The sequence below is a fragment of the Podarcis melisellensis genome (genome assembly GCF_964234715.1).
Source record: "Podarcis melisellensis genome assembly, chromosome: 16".
NCBI classification, from domain to species: domain Eukaryota; kingdom Metazoa; phylum Chordata; class Lepidosauria; order Squamata; family Lacertidae; genus Podarcis; species Podarcis melisellensis.
In genome coordinates, this window is record NC_138533.1 from 1,426,668 (window position 1) to 1,449,569 (window position 22,902).

Here is a 22,902-nt window from a genome sequence, read left to right on the forward strand (position 1 = left end):
GATCCATAAGATGAAACCCTGTCTTATCTCTAGGAAATCTTGTTCCCACAGAATCATAGAATCATAAAGTTGGAAAAGACCACAAGGATCAGCTAGTCCAGCCACTGCAATACAGGAATCTTATGCCCAAAGTGGGGTTGAACCCATGGCCCTGAGATTATAAGTCTCATGCCCTACAAACTGAGCACAGAGTTGAACTCTGGAAGTCTAATGATTAAGTGAGATTCTATTTCAGCTAGCTCTGTCATGAGGTGATTAGCATAGATCACATGAAAAAGGATACAATTACAGATCTGTTTTTATATGCAGTTTTATTATTAATTATAAATTTTCCCTAGTGATATAGGGTTTTTTTTTACATTGTACACCACTTAATAATCTCAATAAAGGTACAATAAACTCCACCCTACAAGTGTTTTGTTGTAAGGAAAATTTTGTGGCATGGTAAACATTTGAAATTGCCATTTCAACTCTTTCTTTCTTTGATGCAAGTGAGGAGAGTAGATCAAAGGATTCAACAGGATAGCACAGAATCATGCTTTAAAGCCACATATGAGTTTATCTGATATTTTAGAGGAAACAAAAATAGAAATGAAGGAAATAGGTTGAATATTTGAAACGTTAATGTTTTCTCCTTATTAGCTGCTCCTTTTTGTTCAGATCAGGCCTAAAAACAATAATGTAGCATTTAGGAGCAAAGATGCAGCTCAGCAAACCTGAGCCAGATGACAAGATGGAGAAGACCTCCACAGCCACCATGTATTTCCCCTTGGTGCTCAGGTAAGTTGGAACAAAGGACAGCCACACACTGCAGAAGACCAACATGCTGAAAGTGATGAACTTGGCTTCGTTGAAACTGTCTGGCAGCTTCCTAGCAAGGAAAGCCACCGTGAAGCTGACAGTGGCTAGAAAGCCCATATAACCCAGGACACAGTAGAACATGGTGACTGACCCTTCATTACATTCAATTATGATTTCTCCATACACTGAGTGACTGTCCAAATCTGGGAATGGGGGAGAAAAACCCAACCAAAGAGCACAAACGGCGACTTGAACGAGGGAGCAACACAATACGACAGAATGTGCCAATCTTTTCCCCACCCATTTCCGGAAAATGTTTCCAGGCTTGGAGGCCATGAAAGCCACAACCACTGTAATAGTCTTTGCCAAAACGGAAGAGACAGCAATTGAAAAGATGATGCCAAAAGCTGTTTGTCTGAGGAGGCAGGTGATCTTCTTGGGTTGTCCGATGAATAGCAAAGCGCAGAGGAAGCAGAGGAGGAGAGAGGCAAGGAGAAGGTAGGTGAGGCTCCGATTGTTGGCTTTGACGATGGGAGTGTCCCTCTGCTTGATGAAGACTGCAAGCACCAGAGCTGTGATCAGGGCAAAGAGAAGAGCCAGAGAAGTCAAAGTAATGCCCAAAGTATCTTCAAAAGAAAGAAAACTTTGAATCTTGGGGATGCAGTGATCTCTACGATTATTAGGGAAGTGATCTTCGGGGCATCTGGTACAGTAATCCATGTCTGTAAGAGAAATATAATATGCATACGGTAAAGATGTCTATAATTGTTCTCTCTTATAAGAGCCACTTTTCTAAAAATCCACCTAAATCCAGTGTTTAAATCTTCTGGATTCAGCATTGTCCACTAGTAACCTTTATCCAGCACTGAAGTGAGAAAATAAATCTATTGAGTGAATGGACATCAAAATGGCAAATGAAATTCAGCATTAGCAGGTGTAAACTGCAGCAAAAATCCTAATTTCACATATTCATAAATTCAGTTGAATCTGGTGGTTATTGCCTAGTAGTGAGATCTTTAAATTTTGGAGGATAGCTTGATGAAGAATCTAACCTAGTATGTGGCAGCTGTGTGTTAAGGAGTGTTAGGGAAATTATTGAGGGGAAACCAGTTAGCGTCATTATATAAATCTATAGTGTGGTGCTAGAAAAGTTTGTGAAAGAGGCAAGTAAAATGATCAGAGGGTTGGAACAACTCCTTTTTGAGGAATGTTACAGTTGCAGCTTCTAACGTCAAAGAAAAAAAGGCATGGGAAGGTGGACACTAGAGTGTTTGGATTATGCATGGTGTGAAGATTTGGAACCTAACAGGAAGATACCTGTTAGGTTTCTTTGCAGGTAGTTATATTATTATTGTTGAGTTTGGGGGTTTGTGTGTGTAATTTTTTAATCAATTTTTGAAGGTGGAAATAAAAATATATAAATTATTTAATTGAATACAAAACATAAAACAGGGTCAAGGATTGTTGAAGATAAATACTCTACAGCTATGCAACCCATTGAAAGAATTGTACAGAGAAATAAATAAAATCTATCTTGTTGAGAATTTCTAATTAATAATCAATGTTCTTGCATGCTCCAGGCTATTGTTTACTCCCTCCCAAACTAGACGTTATTACTCTAACCACAAACGAGAATATTCTGCAAGTGGCAGCAGCTAAATCTGAAGAACTCAAAAATGGTGCTTGTTTACACATATATGTTCTACTACTATCCATACTTTTCATGACAAACGTATTTCTTATAAATATTTCTCCTACCCTCCTGGTTCGAAATCATATCTTCTGGACATGGAGAACAGTCATAGCAACAAAATTTCTTTCCCTCCTTTTTTCCCCTGCTGTACCCAGGATAGCACTGATCATTACATAAAGAGAATGGAGGTACCTATTCTTGAACAAAGGAAGGTTTTAGCATTAATTGTTTGGATTTCCTTTCTCTTCCAAATAGTAAGTGGTATAAACAAAGGGCTGATGAAATGAAATATTAACATCTGTGATTGCGCAAACGGCAAGTTCAGTGTAAGGAATGCTGTACCAAGTCTTAAGGTGGGGGTGGGTCTACTCCACCACAATGAAGGAGGGAATCTGATGCCGCCTCAGCCACCCAGTTACTATGAAAGTTATCATAAAGGGAGAATTTTCCACACCTGAGACAATTCTCTATGCCATTCAAGTCTCTCTTCATTAATAGTGAGCACTTCACCAGGGGGAGCCTGAGGATCCAGCCTTCCCACTTTGACTTTGACATAAGAGTTATTTGGGAAAGTGACCAAGCTGGTAATGTCAAATCCAGCTACTATTTCTCTGTTTTCATTAAACATAATTTCATCACCAGCACTGTTGTTGAATAGAATGTCTCTAAACAATGAATGACTCTGGATGGGGAGAGAAAAAGAACTGAGGAGAAGAAGAAGAGTTTGGATTTGATATCCTGCTTTATCACTACCCGAAGGAGTCTCAAAGTGACTAACATTCTCCTTTCCCTTCCTCCCCCACAACAAACACTCTGTGAGCTGAATGAGGCTGAGAGACTTCAGAGAAGTGTGACTGGCCCAAGGTCACCCAGCAGCTGCATGTGGAGGAGTGGGGAAGCGAACCTGGTTCACCAGATTACAAGTCCACTGCTCTTAACCATTACACCACACTGGAGTAAGAAAATACCAAGACGTTGATTATTTTCAGAAACGTTACTCTGGTACACCCCGCCACTGTACTGGAGAGCTTGCAGTCACAAGGACACTTTCCTTCATGTGTGGTGGGAGTGTGTGAAAAATGAACAACTTATTGACTATATTCATGAATATTTCTTCAATAACAAGCCGGTCTATAGCCCTGCACTTGGCTGTTAAAAGTGATCAAAATTTCACCCTTGTTTAGAAGGAGCTGCTAACTCTGCTGCTAGTTGCAGTCAAACTTGAAACTGGAAGTCTACTTTGGGTTCCTTCCAGGAATGAATGGTGTTGGACATTAACCCATCATAGCAGGTTTTTGATGCTGTTTGGGCCTATGTTGTACATACTTTCATGATAAAAAGTGTTCTATTATTCTGTACTTCATACCACATTGTTCCACCATACAGTTATATGTATGCAACTATTTTTCAGTTAAAGGGTTATGGTAAGGGATAGCATCTCACTTATTGTACCAAGTGTGAGGTGCAACATGTGAACCCATGTCACTTCACAAAAAGTGGCAAAATCTTCCATCACCCTCCCCCCAAACTCCACTCTCCCTGAAAATAGATATTTAATTTTTTTTTTATAAAAACAAAACAAAACTAAAACCTACCCTAAATATTTCTAGGGAGGATTGAAATTGATGAGCGGGACCAAGGGTTTAGACACATGTTCTAAATGGATTTCAGAGGCATTACCTTCCAGGGTTCCACTTTCCAAGGATGCAGCTTGCCTCCATTTTCCATTTGTCTGTAATTTAATCTGTATGAACGCATGATCTGTAAAGCATGTGCCATAGCATAGACAGCATTATAGATACTGTAGCTGTGACCTGTCATGCTTAATTGAAAAAATTGCCCAGGAAGGCTCTCCAGCTTCTCCTCACCACTACATGCTCCATCAATATCTGTGAAGCCATCAGAACCTGGAACAAAGCAGTCAAATGCTTGCTCCCAGAAATCTTTGATAAAACCATCTCCTTTGGCTTGAGTAGGTTTTAAAGTTTGAATATATTTTCGGAATCCTTGAACCTCATTTGAAGGAATTGTGAAGGAAATAGCACCATGGAACATTTGGATATCCCAGGTTTTTTGTAATATAAAGAGTGCAAAATCAATCTGGGCTGTTGTAATCCATACTTTCCCAAAAGATGCAGTCTCATTGCACTGAGACTCAGCTGCTAGAGACTTCTTTACCCCCAAGATAATGGCTGCCAACCATCTAATATTTGCAGTTTCTCCATATAGAACAATCACATTGGCTTTGCTGTTCTTGAAAACTGGCACGCTCTTCATAATGTATTTGTTCATTTCACCCATTTCTAATATTCTCAAATAAATTGGAACTTTATTTGTGAAGGCTGAACAGATTCCATTCTTCGAAAAAATTGCTTCCATGACCTGCAAGAAATGTTCTCCACCAGCATCATCAAAAGTCATCAGCCCAACCCATTTCCATCTAAAATGCACTAGTAGCTCAACAATTCCTTGGTACTGGAGGGCTTCATTGGGGACCATGCGGTAAAAGGAAGGGAAAGTTGCTTGATCATTCATTGCTGGTTGAAATGAGCCATATGAAAACTAGAAGAAAAAAAAGAAACAGATTTTAACTGTAATAGCATCCTGAAGAATGAGCCAGGTTGTATTTTTCCCTCTGCCTCTTTTCCAAAGCAAACTATTGGTCCAAAGAAGCAAGACAATATCCATCCCAACACCAGATCTAAAACCTGGACGATATTTAATTGGATCTGTTCCTGGAAGTCACAGTCCTCTGCCGAGAAATCGAGGCACAAACAGAAGTATGGGTGTGCCCTTAGATTCCTTCCAGGAAAAGAAGAAGATTTTATTATCCCCTATGAATGCAACACATTGATCCTACCTGTGGAATCTTGTAAAGTCCTAAAATATCTGCCATCTGTGAGGATGTATCAGATCTAAGTCCACCAATGATGCCCATTAGATGTGTCTGAGTGTCACATTTGTAGTTGGGGAAAAACGGATGGAATTTGAAAATAAGATCCAGTGTGGTGCGGTAGGTCATCCTTGCATCATAGTAGCTATCATAGATGTGGAACCCAAGAGTGACATTGGGCAAGATGTTGGAATTCTCGTTGATCTCATGTACAGCAAATGCCAAGGCCAGGATGTGCTGGTAGAATTTTGGCACCATCCTGGAAACAGATTTACAAGCACTACTTATGAGAAAAATCAGCAGTACATTAAAGTATGGTTCCACTGTGGTTTTAAGATAATTTAGCGGTCCAGTGAAAAGGAAAAGCTACAATTCCCAGAAGGTGGTTGTGGTAAATACTTTTCGTTGGACAGATAATGAAATTCACATCGGCTCACTTTTACTGGATTGTTTTCTTTATCATTTACTTTAATAGAACACTTACCCTCTGAAGATCTTGAAGTGTTGTTTTTTTTTAATCACCCACTATTCCACCATGTAGCCCAAAGCTTCCAAACAATAACATGGCAAGCCAAAGGCTTACACTGCCTAACGGACTTCTACAAAAATGACAAACCCATGCCGACACAAGAAATACAAGAAGAAGAAGAAGAGAAGAAGAGTTTGGATTTGATATCCCGCCTTTCACTCCCCTTCAGGAGTCTCAAAGCGGCTAACAATCTCCTTTCCCTTCCTCCCCCACAACAAACACTCTGTGAGGTGAGTGGGGCTGAGAGACTTCAGAGAAGCGTGACTGGCCCAAGGTCACCCAGCAGCTGCATGTGGAGGAGCGGGGACGCCAACCTGGTTCCCCAGATTAGGAGACTACCGCTCTTAACCACTACACCACACTGGCTCTCAAAACAAACTAGCAGACACCCAAATACCCTAGCTGACCCAACAACAACTACACGACTTCTTAAATAATCTACCAATCATAGCAGCAGCTGACAACCTTTAAAAAACTTCTCCTGACAACAGAGGGACACAGCAAGAGGATTGTATCCACACTATTCAAAAGGGGACTCCAAGATCCTACAAAATCGCTCACCACAATTAAAGACCAATGGGAGCCTGATATAGGTTACGAAATAAATCCTACCGAATGATCTAAACTGTGGTCTAAACCACCCTTTAAGTCCATCTGAGCCAAAAGAAGGAAACTCACTTTGCAACTACTTCATAGATGGTACCTAACACTTTGGATGCAGGTGCTGACACACCCAGGAACTTCACCTAAATGCAGGGGAGGTTGCACCTCTACAGGAACATACCTACAGATGTGGTGGGATTGCCACCAAATTCAATCCTTCTGGACATCAGTCCTACAAGAAATATGCAAAATAACAAAACAGGTACAGTGGTACTTCAGCCAATCACCCATTCTCACCACCCTTCTGAGTAATACCCCTCCCCACCCTCTCACCATATATAAGGGTCTGGTGACTTCTGTTTCAGTGTATCTGAAGAAGTGTGCAAGCACATGCAAGTTCATACCAAGAACAAACTTAATTGGTCTCTAAGGTGCTACTGGACAATTTTTTTATTTTTAAAATTTATATATTTATACATTATTTTTGTAACCGAAGCAGTCATAAATATACTGAACAATACTGAACACTACTGAACAATACTGAACAATATTAGAACTTACAAAGAATGGCTACCAAGCATATACATATAAGACCATCTCCACATCCCTGAAGCTCTAATGGGTTCATTGCCCCACAGTCACTGGACCATTTAATACATCTCTCCCATCTTTCACCTGAGAAAGGGTCAGTTCAGAGCAGGCTGTCACCTGGAGGGGGGAAGCTATAATACTACTTTCACCCACTCAATCCCAGCTCCTGATAAATAACCAATCAGCACTGGTAATGACAGAGCTGGCTCAAGAGATTTTGGCATCTAGGTGAACCATAAAATGGCACACACACCTTCCCTGCCAAGGAAGAAGGGATGAGTGAGGATCTGCACCAGGAACAAGTGGGGAATAAATATCTACATCAGGATCTTCTGCCACTGTGGATCCTGCCATCTGAGGAAGTTACCTCACCTTGCCTCATGGGTGCGCTTGCCCTGGAAAGCTGACACAAACATCAGCCTCACACTCAAGTGGTCCTGAAGGGCACCATAAACTCAAGTTGTTGCAGCCAGTCAGCAGCTATGCTCTTATTCTCCACCAGCAATTTCAGTAAAGGGAAGGGTTGTGGCAATTCAATGTATGTTTGCTCAGAGGGAAACTGACAGAAGAACTTAACAAAAGTTACAAACTGATTTTTAAAGCACTTCATATATTTACTGAGATATTTCCAGGTGGAGGGAAATGGAGATCTCTTAAAAAGCAGCACATCTTTGATCATTGACCTGCTTTGTATAAATTTTAAAAAGAGAGAGAAACAAGCCAATAAGAAGAGAGAGAAAATGCTTCTTCTTTGGTAAAATGGGAAGCCTCAGCAGGCAAGCCTATCACCTCAGCTGAGTGACATCATCTCAAAATATTTTAATGATTCAAATGGGTTTCTAAAACAATGATATATCTAGTTAATGTCTTCTGGTCCTTAGGAACATTCACTCAGTCACAACAATTGATACTGTTCAATATAAACCAACCTTTGGTGATTCTAAAAGGATATAAACACCAAAATAAAAGCAAAGCTCACTTTTATGGTGTGTGTGAAAAATAATTTCTTACAGTTGGACACCAATCTCCTCCTCCAAAGGGTGTTTCAGGAAATCAACATCAGTTAAAAGGAAGTAGATATGAGACATTATTCCTCCAATGTGGATTTCACTTGACTGGTACCATTCATGTGGAATATGTACTGGATCATTCCCAGTGCAGTTGAAATTTTCTACTTTGGAAGCAGTATTTGGTAGCAACAGCAAGAACAACATCTCAAACCTCATCCTGATGGCCATAGGAAGCTCTGAACTGAGATTCCTTTCTGATGCTCTAGGGTATAGTTATTATTGCTAGCTTGGATTGAACAAATTAGCTCTGCTGTTGGTCTCTTTCGAAAATACACTTTTAGGGACCTGTATCTCGTATCTACCTTGCATTTACCATCAAGAGGGTGAATGTCCCTTCACATCAATTGCAAGACAATAATCTGCCTCTTGACCTGTTAGATCTCAACCCTTGCCTCTCTCCAATCCCCCTGCCTGTAGCTGGCAATTTTACAGTGAGGTGATATAAAGTCCTTTCAGGCATGCTTATTTTCTGCACCACCACCCCACTGAAAAGTCCCTGCAGAGTTGGCCAGCTGAATAAAATACAGTAATTTGGGTAATTACAGGGTGACATCACTACTTGCTGATTCAAACATGTTTGTGAGATGTCAAATCAAACTTATTCAGCTCTCTAGTTGGTCTTCAGCTGAGTGGTGACTTGAAAGTGACCCACAGTGACCACAAGGATAGAAAAGGTCTGGATACAGGGATATTTCTATTAGATTTGTTAAAGTTACAGTTGAACTCCTGCTCTCCAATGGCATTATGGCAAATAACAAAGCCCCCTTGGTGATGTGTCATTTCCCACACTCCCTGCCCTGTTCCTTGTCCTCAATTTCCACTGGTTATCACAAGATAATTCCTCATATCAAAATAGTATGTTTTTTTTGAGTGATATATGGTCACTCGAGTCCTCTAGGCTTTTATTAGTAGACTTTGTACTTATAAAATGAAGGTATGAGCCAAGGGAGCTACGATTTTGAGAATGTATATGAGCACAAGTAACAAAATAGCAACCATTGTATCCTTCACATGATGCAAAATGGCTTCCAATAGAGGCCTGGCATGACACAAAATGGCTGTTGTGTCTCTAAAGCACAAGTGCAATTTTGTAGTTAAAGACTCACATATGCACAAAAAATAGGAATGGGAAAATAAGGACACTATGGATTAGGCTGTTCAACATTTTACTTCCAAATTCTACAATTTACTATACTTCACTAAGCAAACAGGAACAAAATTCAATACTGAGGAAGGCATTACTCAAAAAGGCATATGAAGGTTTCATTCTACATAAATTTCACTGGCTGTTTGTTTTCTGTATGTGTGAAGAATGCTTCAAATATTTCAAAAGAATGGTCCAAAAACAGACATTGCACAGGGAAGCTGACTTTCACAGAAAACAAATTAAAATGAAGAAAATGATTTGAATATTTGAAACGTTAATGTTTTCTCCTTATTAGCTGCTCCTTTTTGTTCAGATCAGGCCTAAAAACAATAATGTAGCATTTAGGAGCAAAGATGCAGCTCAGCAAACCTGAGCCAGATGACAAGATGGAGAAGACCTCCACAGCCACCATGTATTTCCCCTTGGTGCTCAGGTAAGTTGGAACAAAGGACAGCCACACACTGCAGAAAACCAACATGCTGAAAGTGATGAACTTGGCTTCATTGAAACTGTCTGGCAGCTTCCTAGCAAGGAAAGCCACCGTGAAGCTGACAGTGGCTAGAAAGCCCATATAACCCAGGACACAGTAGAACATGGTGACTGACCCTTCATTACATTCAATTATGATTTCTCCATACACTGAGTGACTGTCCAAATCTGGGAATGGGGGAGAAAAACCCAACCAAAGAGCACAAACGGCGACTTGAACGAGGGAGCAACACAATACGACAGAATGTGCCAATCTTTTCCCCACCCATTTCCGGAAAATGTTTCCAGGCTTGGAGGCCATGAAAGCCACAACCACTGTAATAGTCTTAGCCAAAACGGAAGAGACAGCAATTGAAAAGATGATGCCAAAAGCTGTTTGTCTGAGGAGGCAGGTGATCTTCTTGGGTTGTCCGATGAATAGCAAAGCGCAGAGGAAGCAGAGGAGGAGAGAGGCAAGGAGAAGGTAGGTGAGGCTCCGATTGTTGGCTTTGACGATGGGAGTGTCCCTCTGCTTGATGAAGACTGCAAGCACCAGAGCTGTGATCAGGGCAAAGAGAAGAGCCAGAGAAGTCAAAGTAATGCCCAAAGTATCTTCAAATGAAAGAAAACTTTGAATCTTGGGGATGCAGTGATCTCTATGATTATTAGGGAAGTGATCTTCGGGGCATCTGGTACAGTAATCCAAATCTGGAAGAAAAAGATATGTATATATTTATATATATATGTGTGTGTGTGTGTGTGTGTGTGTGTGTGTGTGTGTGTGTGTGTATATATATATATATATATATATATATATATATATGCTTTCGTAGATTTTCACGGGTACAGGAATGCAGGTTTTGGTGTCCTCGGGTGTCTTCCCGTGTAAAAGTTGGGGTGTCTAGGCGACGTTTCGACGAGGTCTCACTCGTCATCTTCACTGGAAGGTTTCCTCCCCGTAGAGGTGAGATATTTGCTTTGAAGATGACGAGTGAGACCTCGTCGAAACGTCGCCTAGACACCCCAACTTTTACACGGGAAGACACCCGAGGACACCAAAACCTGCATATATATATATATATATATATATATATATATATATATATATATATATATATAAAAGATAAAATCAGTAATCAGAAACAAGTTTCTATGAGTCCACCTAAATCAGTATTTGCAGTCTTGGTAATTGCTTCCAGGGATTAATTATCATTCATTCTGCATACGAAACATGCGGTTTGCCAGGGTTCTTTAACCCTATTGAGTAAAGAAAGACTTGTGGTGTGGCAGGCTATTTGGAGATAGGGAAAAGGGGTTGATTTCAGTTGAGATTTCACAAGCCTTCCCTTCCTTTTTACAGTATATAACATACAGTATATATATAGACATGTAGGTATTACTATTCCCCATCTTTGTCAGTGCTTTAGGCAGCGTCAAAAGCTCACTAGACCCCTAGCCTGGCTCCTTTACATTAAATCAGCCAAAGTGATCCAGCTTTCTATTGTGCAGATCTATGATTTTCTCCCCTTCCCCCCTCTTTTTGGTGGAGTTCCAAGATTTCAACAAATGATCAGTTGTTTCAAACATTATTAAGGGGTCATACAATATGCTCTTCATTTGCTGAAGCAACCTTTCCATCTCCTTCCCATCTAGAAAAACACTATTAAAAATAATGTACAGGCTAAATCTCATGCATCCGCTTCCAAGAACTGTCTATACTTTTCATTAGAAATATTTAAACATGTCTCCTACCTTCCTGTGTTGAGATCATTTCTTCTGGGCATGGATAACAATCGTAGCAACAAAATTTCATCCCCTCCTTCTTTTTTCTGCTGTACCCAGGATAGCATTTATCGTTACATAAGGAGAATGGAGGCACCTATACATTGATGAAGGGATAATTTTTCATGGAATTGTTTTTATTTTACAAAGAAGGGTTGATTAATTTTAAACATTAATATATGTGAATACAGAGACAGTGCAGAGAGTGTGGGCAATGCTTACTATTGGAATAAGAGGAAAACATCATAAACAAATCTCTGTCTATGTCAAACCCTGTACTATACTTTTTCAATAACTAGAAAATCCAAAAAAATAAAATAAAATAATGAAATTAGAAATAGCAAGACAAGATGGACTAAAATATCTGCAGTCTCTTAGCCACCAGCACCAATCTGCAGTGGCTTCCTGCTTGCTATAAAGCCACGTTCAAAATCCAGGTCTAGGGACTTCCTGAACAAATATATCCCAGCTCAGTGTCTGTCAGAAGTCCTGGTTCTCAGCTTGGTAACACAGTAAGCATAGGTAATTAAAAAGGAGGATTTATTGCAAAAACAAACAGATAGCTCCGGATGGCTCTAACAAAGCCTCTGACATCATTACTCAAGACGACCCTTCTGAAGAATTCTTCCTTTGATGTTAGAAGATATTGAACTTATGAACCTTACGTCTCTTGTTTGGCTTCCTGTCTAACAGCCCACCCCTTCGCCGATTCTCCACACTTATTGGATTACCTCCGGCCTCTTCCTTTTCTGACAGGCTACCCATGTCTCTATTCACTCCTGTTTGAACTTCCTGAGACCACTGACTGCACTCCAGCCCATTCCCAGTTGCTCACTTGGCAACCGGCATTCCAATGCTCGGAGCAAACAAATCTGAGCCTCTCTGTTCTGCCGCAAGCTGTAACGTTCCACTAGGAGCTGGCGCATTCCTGACAGTGTCACTGGTTGTCCCCCACATTGATTCAGTTGACACTGACAAGAAATTGAGTGCCATTGGCCCAGCCTTGTAGAACACTCTTCCAATGGAGATTCAGAATGCAGCTTCTATATTGACCTTTAAATGCATACTGAAAACTTTTATTCGGACGCTTTCTGTAATGGTTTCTGATCTGATGATGGTGATGGCATGATGGTTTTTATTATGTATATATAATTCTGTATATATAAACTTCAGTTCTTTTCAATGAAATTGAGGTATACAGTGGTACCTTGGGTTAAGAACTTAATTCGTTCCGGAGGTCCGTTCTTAACCTGAAACTGTTCTTAACCTGAGGTACCACTTTAGCTAATGGGGCCTCCCACCGCCGCTGCCACACAATTTATGTTCTCATCCTGAAGCAAAGTTCTTAACCCGAGGTACTATTTCTGGGTTAGCGGAGTCTGTAACCTGAAGCGTCTGTAACCTGAGGTACCACTGTACAAGCATTTTAATAAATAATGAAAGAGTTTTCACAATGAATTTATTCCTTAGGGCGGCATTTCTCTAGTAATGATATCACTCATTATATATTTGTGTGTGTGTGTTTGTGTATAATTGTAGGCTGCCTTTTTCTATTAAAAAAAACAGCAAGGTGATGGACAGCATGCAAAATTACTCTAAGTTCAAAAACAAACCAACAAAATACCACCCTTATTGAAGATACGTTGTGATTTATTAATTGGAGTAATGTGCTAATATTATGCCTAGCCAATGAATGTCATTGATTGTATGAAACAAAATTTGTAGCCATTTATTTTAAATGGATGCCAGCTCATGGATGGATGTCAATGATATCATACGAGATGCTCTGACAATGCTCTGCACCTGAGACAAGTCTCTGTGCCACTCAAGTTTTTCCTCGTTGATGGTGAGTGCTTTGTCCGGAGCAGCCTGAGGATCCAGCCTTCCCACTTTGATTCTGACATAGGAATTGTTTGGGAAGGTGACTATGTTTGTTACATCAAATCCAGCTACAAATTCCCCATGTTCATTGAACATAATTTCGTCTCCAACTGTGTTGTTGAGTGGGTTGTTCCTAAGCAATGAATGGAGCTACATGAGGAGAGAAATAGAACAGAGAGCCCCATAAGAGACAGAATATTCTCAGCAAGATATACACAAACCATTTCCAGCTCATGCTAAGCATATCTGCTCAGAAATATATCCTAGTAAATTAATTGGGGCTAATTCAATTTCCTTAGGTAAGAACAAAGTAATACACAATAGTTGGGTTTCCCCCCATCTGAGAGCTGTGTTGTTTTGTGGGAACACCTTCCTGGGGATATGTTGCCAGTGGCAGGAGAGCTAGGTGGCAAAAGTGGGCATGCACAAAGCAGTTTACAAAAAGATGAGACAAGGAAATCAAGGAAAAATTACTGCCCAACTTTAAAACACACTAAAGTTAAAATACTGAAACAGATTCAAATTACCTTAACTTTCTAAGCACCTGAGCAGGTTTGTCTAAACCAGGCATGTCCAAAGTCCATTTTGGGGGCCTAATCCGACCCACCAGCCAGTTTAATCTGGCCCTTGTGGCAGTTTATTTTCTGGGGTAAAATCCTTAAAAAAACCTTAACAACTTCAATCCTAAAAGAAGCTTGACAACTCCAAACCCCCCCAAAAGTCAACAACTTTGGTTGGCCCTTTGGTTGGCCCCCACGGCCCTTCACTTCATCAAATCTGACCATCTTTGAAAAAAGTTAGGACACCACTGGTCTAAACAATATATGGAAACTACAGAAAGGAAATTGATGTGATGAGTCTGACTAGCTGCTTGGACCTATTTTTTGAAGAGAGCTAAAAACTAAATCCATGCATACTATTCTATGTGCCACTATAATGCTCTAGCCCAAGTCATAGATGTTTGTGAGTGTGGAGGCATTTACCTGCCAGGGCTCCACTTGCCAAGAATGAAGCTTGCCTCTACTTTCAATTTTTCTGTGGTTGGAGCTAGCTGAGTATTTGACACGTAAGGCATGGACTACAGCATAAACAGCATTATAGATGCTATAGCTATGGCCTGTCATCTTCAACTGAAAAAATTGTGCAGGAAGGTTCTCCAGTCTCTCCTCACCAGTACACACTCCATCAATATCTGTAGAGCCACCAGAATTTGGAACAAAGCAGTCAAATGCTTGCTCCCAGAAATCTTTGATAAAGCCATCCCCTTTCGGTTGGGTAGGACTCATACTCTGAACAAATGTTTGGAAACCTGGAATGTCTTTTGAAGGAATTGTGAAGGAGATGGCTCCGTGGAACACCTGGATATCCCAGTTTCTTTGGAATAAAAAGAGTGCCAAATCAATCTGGGCTGTCGTAATCCATACTTTCCCAAACGGTGCCTTTGCATTGTAGTAAAGATTACCAGCAAGAGACTCTTTGATCCCAAAGATAATGGCAGCCAACCATCTGAGGTTTGACGTTTTCCCATATATAACAACTGCGTTGGCTTTGCTGTCCCTAAAAATAGGAATACTTTCCAATATGTATTTGTTCATATCACCCATTTCCAAAATACGGATATTAGCTGGAACTTTGTTTGTGAAGGCTGAACAGATGCCGTTCTCGGAAAGCATGGCTTCTATAGTCTGCAGGAAATGCTGTCCCCCATCATCATCAAAACTCATCAAACCAATCCATTTCCATTTGAAATGCAGAAGTAACTGGACAATCCCTTGGTACTGAAGAGATTCGTTGGGAACCATGCGGTAAAAGGAGGGGAACCCAATGTGATCATTCACTGCTGGATGAAATGAGCCATAAGAAAACTAAAATATAAAAAGGTAATGGACAGGTATTTATCTGAAGACTCTGTAAGGAATCACTGCTGTCCAACACTTATCATTTCCTGGTTTTATTCTCACAATAAATTCTAGATGCATGTTTTTTATTAATTTCAAGGCCAGAGTCAGTAGTCGGAATTGCACCCAGAAACAAATATGGACACAGTGTTCCGTTCTACGTAGTGTGCACCTCTAAACAAACATCTGACTGGTGTCCAGCCTGTGAGTTCTGTATATTTGTTCAATAGCAGTCCCATAAAGATTGTACTGCAATAATCTACTCAGGAAATTATGAAAGCATGGAAGAGAGTGGCTAGCTAATCATTAGTCAAGCAGCCAAGAGAGCTAGAGAGTTATGGGGGGGGGGTGGAATACCACCTGGGCATTCAGAATCAGACTTCTTGCCATGTTACCTCCAAGTTGAGGCAGGCAGGCATATCTAATAAGACTGTCCTCCAGCTCCATGATCAGTTTAACTACCCTACCACCTTCCCCATCTTCCATGATTTCATGTATTTATTGACCTCAATCCATCCTCTTACTCACAACACACATTTTCTGAGGGCATTTGTAGGAGAGTTTTGTTATTAGTGATTGTTGTTTACGGATTGTCCTTCTGATAGATTCTGGTTTACTTGTTGGCATCCATCTTCCTTTAGAGACAATGGGTTGAAGCCAAACCACTGTGTTAGCAACACCAAAGTGACCTCCCCAGGGTGCAAGCCTGGGCAGTGTATATGGAGGTCGTGGGCTGCCTAGATGACAAGCCCCCCCTCTTGGCCATGCTGTTGTGGTCCAAAGGAAAGCAGAGCAAGGTGTATTTGTTTTTAATATGGGCTACCTTCCCAGGTTGACAATCCCCACCTGCCCCTTTATTTACTAGTTTTATTATAAACCATTGCATGGACTGTGGAAAAAATGGAATATAAACCTAAAAATAAAATATTCATCATTTTGAAAATACTTCCCCATGAACTCCATACCTGCGGAATCTTGTAACGTCCCAAGACATCTGCCATCTGTGAGGAGGTATCAGACCGAAGTCCACCAATGACCCCCAGTAGGTGTGTTCTGCTGCCACATTTGTAATTTGGGAGAAAATGGGGTGATTTGAAGAGCAGCTCCAGAGTGGTACGGTAGGTCATCCTTGCATTGTAATAGCTATCATCAATGTGCAACCCAATAGTGGTGTTGTACAAGATATTGGGAAACTCGTTGATCTCTTTTATGGCGAATGCCAAGGCCAGGATGTGTTGATAAAACTTTGGGACCATCCTACAAAATAGAGATATACATGCTCATCATTAAAGAGAGAAATCAACATGTTATCCATGTAGTGTTTAACTCGCCGGTGCTGAGCTGCAGATGCTATAACATGAAGGTGAGATCCATCAAATATAGTTTCACAAAGGATACATTCTCTTGCCATCAATACAAAGTTGGGGGGGTGTACCTGTTCATGAGAGCTGGCAAATTGCTTTGGTCCAGGAGCCAGATTGCCCAAATGGAACCATTTTTATTGGAGGGTGTGTGTGACACATACCAGAAATTGTTGAGGCAACGCCCTCCTACAATTCAACATTCTCAACCCAGAGAGTATTTTCATTTTCATCATAGATTTTTGTTACTGAAAGGTCTGAAGAAGAAAGGAAACCAACACTCTTCATCTGAGCTGTTCCAGCAGAAAAGGGTGAGGGAGGAATCAATGATATACAAGTCTATTCTTACAACTGTAGAAAACCTCAAACTTCATGGTGAAATTTCATTCTGAAAAGTTGTGTGCATGTAGTTGCAAAATTCATGGGCAACTTTTTAAAAATATATACAAGAAACACAAGTCTGCTGAAATGTCCCCCCTCTGTTTTTACTTTATTTCAACAGATCTTCCTGAAGAAGCCGTAATTTTCAAACAAATGAAACAAATCTGGAAGCAAATAAATTAATAGGTATCATAGCCATCCCATATATGATTTAGCTTATATGACATAACCAGAGAAGAGTGAAATTGTCTTTTAGAAATTTAATGACTCAAAGATCCTGTTATTAATGCTCTCTATTGTGTACTTCATTAATTTGAAAGGAACTTAATTTGGTGACAGTAGCAAAATACATGAAATGTATAAGCACAGTCTTGCGATCTCCAACACCTACTCCCTTCCCCCTGAAAATATCCTGTGAGGTTTGGGAGAAAGTGAGAAGGTAGGGTTTGTTCATTGACAGTTCTTGCTTCAAACCTGATAAAGGACACCATCACTTTATTTGTTGTATTGTGTTCTTAGAACATTTTTGGTTGGTTGGTTGGTTGTTTTGGAAAGCTTAATCCAAAAGACACATTTCTTAAAAACTGTTTTATCTTATCGTTTACTTTACTTAGCTTTGAATGTTTTTAAATATTTGTTTTAAGTGATTTTAAATACAATTTTAATGTGTTTTCTGTATTTTATTAAAATGAAACAGTATATAAATTTTATATGAAAAAAAATGTCAGGTACCAACAGCAAATGCATTTATTAATACCTTTCTATTTTATTTGAATCAAAATTTTAAGACTCACCTATTTACCCTGGCCTTTGACAACTGAAATCGAGATTCTTGTGACTGTAATTTATTTTAATCTGTTTAATATATATTAATAAATAAATAAATAAATAAATTCTTGCAACCTGCCTTGGATCTTTAGAGCAAAAGATGAGTCAGAAATCTCCCCAATTAATCATTCATAGACATAAAAACGTAAATAAAAACCAAAATAAAAGCCAACCTCTCTTCAAGGGTGCATGGGAAAAATAATTTCTTACAGATGGGCATTAATCTCTTCCTCTGAAGGGTGCATCTGGAAAGAAAGTTCAGATAAAAGGAAGATGAGATGAGACATTATTCCGCCAATGATTATTTTGCTTGGCTGATACCATTCCTGTGAAATGTGCCCAGGATTATTTCCTTTGCATTGATAATCTAATACTTTGCAGGTCATATGAGGTAGCAATAGCAATAGTAACATCACAATGCTCATCTTCCTGATGGAGTGAGAGCCAGATGTAATTTCCTCCACACGCTCTACAGCATGGTTAACCTTGCAAGCCTAGTTTGAACAAGATGACTTAGATGGCTGCCTGCTCTGAAAAGATATATTGTTTGACCTATGTCCAGCTTATATTTAAGATTTAACGGGTGAACAAAGCATGTCTTGAATGCCAGTTGGGAACCTGACCTACACAACTCAAAGGTGGAACTATCTGCCTTCAATTTCACATGTCTCAAGTCCCTAACTGTATCTGGCAATGGCACAGTGTGGTTATAAAATCATATCAATATGAGTTGTTTTTTCAAGGGGGGTTGCCTGTTGTCTTCTGGAAAGCCGCAGAGCTTTGGCCAGCTGAATCAAACATAGTAATTTGGATAATTACAGAGGAGATAATCAGTATAGCAAAATATTTGTGCGGTGGGTGGCATTATCCATAGCAGGCTGGCTGATGCAAAAATAGTTGTGGAAATGTCACTCAGCCCTAGTGGGACAGCAACTGAGCAGTGAGTTGTGGATGACCTATAGTGACCTCGATGATGGAATTAGTCTGCCACAATTTATTGTTTGTACTAGAAATGGCAATGGTACAATTTGCCTCCTCTTCTCCACTAACTTTAAAGTGAGTTACAGCTATCTCTGTGATGTGTAACCTAAATGATTCCTCTCTTTCTATTCCTCTCTCTGTGCTTGCTCCTAAGTTCCCACTGGGCAGTTCAAAACAAATCATTGTTTCAAATTAACATATAAGCAACAGAGGCTTCTAGGATTTTATCAGGAAAACTTTGCAGGTCAGTTTTATAATAAAAGTAAAGAAGTTGAGTGCCAAAACCTGAGGGAGATATCACTGATTAGGTGCATATTTGCAACTACTCAGAGGACACTGAAGGCTTTATATGAAAGACAGGATAAATATTTCTATTTCTTTTCTTTTCTGGGGTGACCTCCTTCACTGAGTCCTTTCATGTTTTGAGATTGGCAACACGATTTGTACCAATGAAAAATCACGAATCAAGTGTGCAATATTGGCCCATCAAGGAACAATGAACTGGGAGTCAATTCAACCACTGGTCCTGTTAGCTAGGGATCATGGGAGTTGTAGGCCAAAAACATCTGGAGGCCCGAGTTTGAGGAAGTCTGATTTAAGTTTATGAAACAAACAAACAAACAAACAAACAAAAACAAACAAACAAACAATAAATCTTAATTTCACAGGTACAGTGGTTATGTTTAGATATCATCATGGCAGATCCAAATGCTTACTAGATGGACAAGTAACTAAAAAAGTGAGAAAAGTCAAACTATATTTTTATATTAGTTTATAAACCAGGCTTCCTCAACCTCGGCCCTCCATATATTTTGAGACTACAATTCCCATCATCCCTGACCACTGGTCCTGCTAGCTAGGGATCATGGGAGTTGTAGGACAAAAAACATCTGGAGGGCTGAGTTTGAGGAAGCCTGTTATAAACTAATAAACTGTCTCTCCCTCTCCATAAACCAGTCCTTTCTCTCAGGAGCCAGTCGGAGCACACTGGGCTCCTCTCTCTCTCTCTCTCTCTTGATTGACCAAAATCAATCCTATAATCGACCAGTCGATTGTGATTGACACATTGGACATGCCTGATTTAGGAGACTAGGCTAGTTTCACCAGTGACCCAGGGTTCAGCAAAATTTTTCAGCAGGGGGCTGGACCACAGTCCCTCAGACTTTGTGGGGGGCCAGACTATATTTTGAAGAAGAAAAATATGAATGCCTATGCATTCTATGCATTCCTATGCCCCACAAACAACCCAGAGATGTATTTTAAATAAAAGGACACATTCTACTCATGTAAAAACATGCTGATTTCAGGACTGTCCGCAGGCTGGATTGAGAAGGTGATTGGGCCGGATCCGGCCCCTGGGTTTTAGTTTGCCTACCCATGCACTAGTCTAGGGACTGCACACCAGTGCTTTAGACAACGGTAACAGAAGGAAGCTTCTCCCCACACTATAGTTTGTTGTAAATGATGCTGGAAACCAGGACATCTCTTAAATATGCATGTTCCTGGGAGAAGCCTGGCTTATCAAGCTGTTATAACAGCAAGGGGAATTTGCAATGGGTTCTGCTGCTATTCAGAACCCCCCACTCCATACCCAGTTTTTCATGACCCCCTCAACTGTCAGTAAGGGCCATTTTTGTTCCTCTATTGCACCCAACTGTCCAGTTGAGCTTTTTTGTATAGTCAACATCTGCTCCTAGTCTTGGTAACCTTGAGTCCCGGAAATGGAAAGCCCACTGTGAACTGTTGGCTTATTAAAGCTTATTAAAGCTCCGGGTGTATGGACAGGTGGGTACAGGGTGTGGTCAAAACTTCCATACAGGACGGTGTAGTAGGAGAGGACCTCTTGAAGATAATTTCTTATCACCAGTTCCCATAGTGTGGTGGTACCTGCCCTTTGGAGTTTGCTACCATTAAATATTAGACAGGCACCATATCTACTGTCTTTTGGGTCCTTAACTACAGAGCTTCCTCTTCCAATCAGCTTTTTAAGTGGATATCCTTACAGTGGTACCTCGGGTTAAGTACTTAATTCATTCTGGAGGTCCGTTCTTAACCTGAAACTGTTCTTAACCTGAAGCACCACTTTAGCTAATGGGGCCTCCTGCTGCGTCACCTGAGCACAATTTCTGTTCTCATCCTGAAGCAAAGTTCTTAACCTGAGGTAATATTTCTGGGTTAGCGGAGTCTGTAACCTGAAGTGTATGTAACCTGAAGTGTATGTAACCTGAGGTACCACTATATTGTTCCAGTCTGTATCTGTACCTGTAAATTTTATTTAACTGCTTTAATTGTTTTTGTGCATGGAACTATTTTTTAAAAAACCAACAACACGGGAAATTGTAATTGTTTCTGTACATTTTTATTGCTTTTTGGTTGCCATTGTTTTGTTTTACTTATTAATAAAATACCTTGCAGGAAGGGGAAGTTAACAAATCAATCAATCAGTAACTCTGCATGCATGCTCACTGGACTGCTTTAGTTTGTTCTCCTACGTGAGACTTACTTTATAATAATACTAATACTAATTCTACTAATAATAATGCTGCAATTCTTGGGCTTACTCAAGATGGCTGATACATCCCTATTGTATATGGGGGGGGGGGGGTTAGATACAAAAGCAGTGTGCCAGGTGGAGAGTCCTCCTCTCCCTTCAGTAACTTCACAGATAAGAATTAACAAGCATTTGTAACAAAACAAGAAATGTAAGGGTCATAGGTTCAGGATATTCTGCAGAACCAGGAAGCACTCCTTAGAAGGGTCAACTGACTCATAAGCCACGGACACTTGGTTAGACGTCCGAGGCTAGTTGTTTGTATTGCAATAAATCTTGAGCTAATTATGACTTGTGTGCTGTGTTATCAAGAGGGCAGCCTGGTCTCCTGACATCAGCTAGCTGCCCCCTCCCTTCTGGCTCTCTTGTCATTATCTCATAACTGGGTAACTCCTTCCTAAGCTGTTCAGCTTCTCTCTCTCTCTCTGCTTCTGAACACTCTGTGGACAGGGGAAGTGACTCTTCCCCCTCCAACTCTCCATCAGAGAGAAGCTGGTGTGCCATAGAATGCATTCCCCAGTCCTCGTCTTCAGGCCATTCCCTGACATCATGTCATTAATTATTACAATATCAGACTTGCCATAGAAGCACGTCAGAAACCCACAGAGAGCACCAAAAACCTATATCTGCTTACCTCTACTATACACATTTTCTGGAAACAGATAACTCCTTACATTTTTGATAGATCAGTTTTCTAATCTGGTGATAGGAAATTCATATTGAGTACTCTAGTGTGAATTCAACCAACCACTGATATTAAAAAGTGAAGTGAGAAAAATAGCAACCCAGAACATTCTTGCTCATTTAATGTGTTGTTGTTGTTGTGCTGTTTAGCCAAAAGGAAGATATAGCAGTTTTCCATTTTTCAAAGCAAAAGACCTTAGGCCACCCCTGTGCTTATTTTATGGGGTCATGCATGAAAAACATTATGGGTTTTGACTGAATAGAATTGCTGTGAATATTTCAATGGTTCATTTATGTATTTATCTGATTTTATTTCTATTCAAGATCTTCTCTATTGTGATATCAATATATTGCAACTTAGAATGCAATTCCATGGCTTCTGGGAAGGTGTCTTGGGGTCATAGGATGCAATGGACTTCAGAGCTGAAGAACGGTCCAGCCATTCTAGCATCATTCATGGTCCTGGTCCTACTGATGATGGAAGTCTGGCATCAATAGGGCCCAAAATAAGTAATACTGAAGGCTTGTGAAGGGGCAGAAAAGAACTTCTGAGCAAATGGTCCAATCCTGCAGGGTGCTGCTTTGCAAGAACCTTCACTGGGTGGAGGCTACTTGCAAAGGAGCTCCTGGCATAATTGAATTGGCCACTCTTCAGTTTGTGAGCAGGAGATTCCTGCTGGGGAATGTTTCCCCTGGGTCTTTAATGAGAGGGAACATCCTGGTACTGCCTGCCTCGGCTTCCTGCCTGATGCCCCACCTC

At 40.3% G+C, this 22,902-nt stretch overlaps 2 protein-coding genes across 2 annotated transcripts; both read right to left on the bottom strand.

Annotated features, from left to right (window-relative positions):
- Positions 1–621: 621 nt before the first annotated feature.
- Positions 622–8,336, bottom strand: LOC309358879 (vomeronasal type-2 receptor 26-like; the record flags this gene model as incomplete). The annotated part of the gene is made up of 5 exons (XM_081892147.1): positions 622–1,523; positions 2,560–2,686; positions 4,175–5,056; positions 5,355–5,646; positions 8,122–8,336. 5 exons carry the CDS (start codon positions 8,334–8,336, stop codon positions 622–624), a joined length of 2,418 nt encoding a protein of 805 aa, XP_081748273.1.
- Positions 8,337–9,601: 1,265 nt separating this feature from the next.
- Positions 9,602–18,213, bottom strand: LOC309358880 (vomeronasal type-2 receptor 26-like; the record flags this gene model as incomplete). Its single annotated transcript, XM_081892148.1, has 5 exons — positions 9,602–10,503; positions 11,548–11,674; positions 14,442–15,323; positions 16,322–16,613; positions 18,137–18,213. The coding sequence occupies 5 exons, from the start codon at positions 18,211–18,213 to the stop codon at positions 9,602–9,604; spliced, it is 2,280 nt and encodes a 759-aa protein (XP_081748274.1).
- Between the last annotated feature and the right edge of the window lie 4,689 nt (positions 18,214–22,902).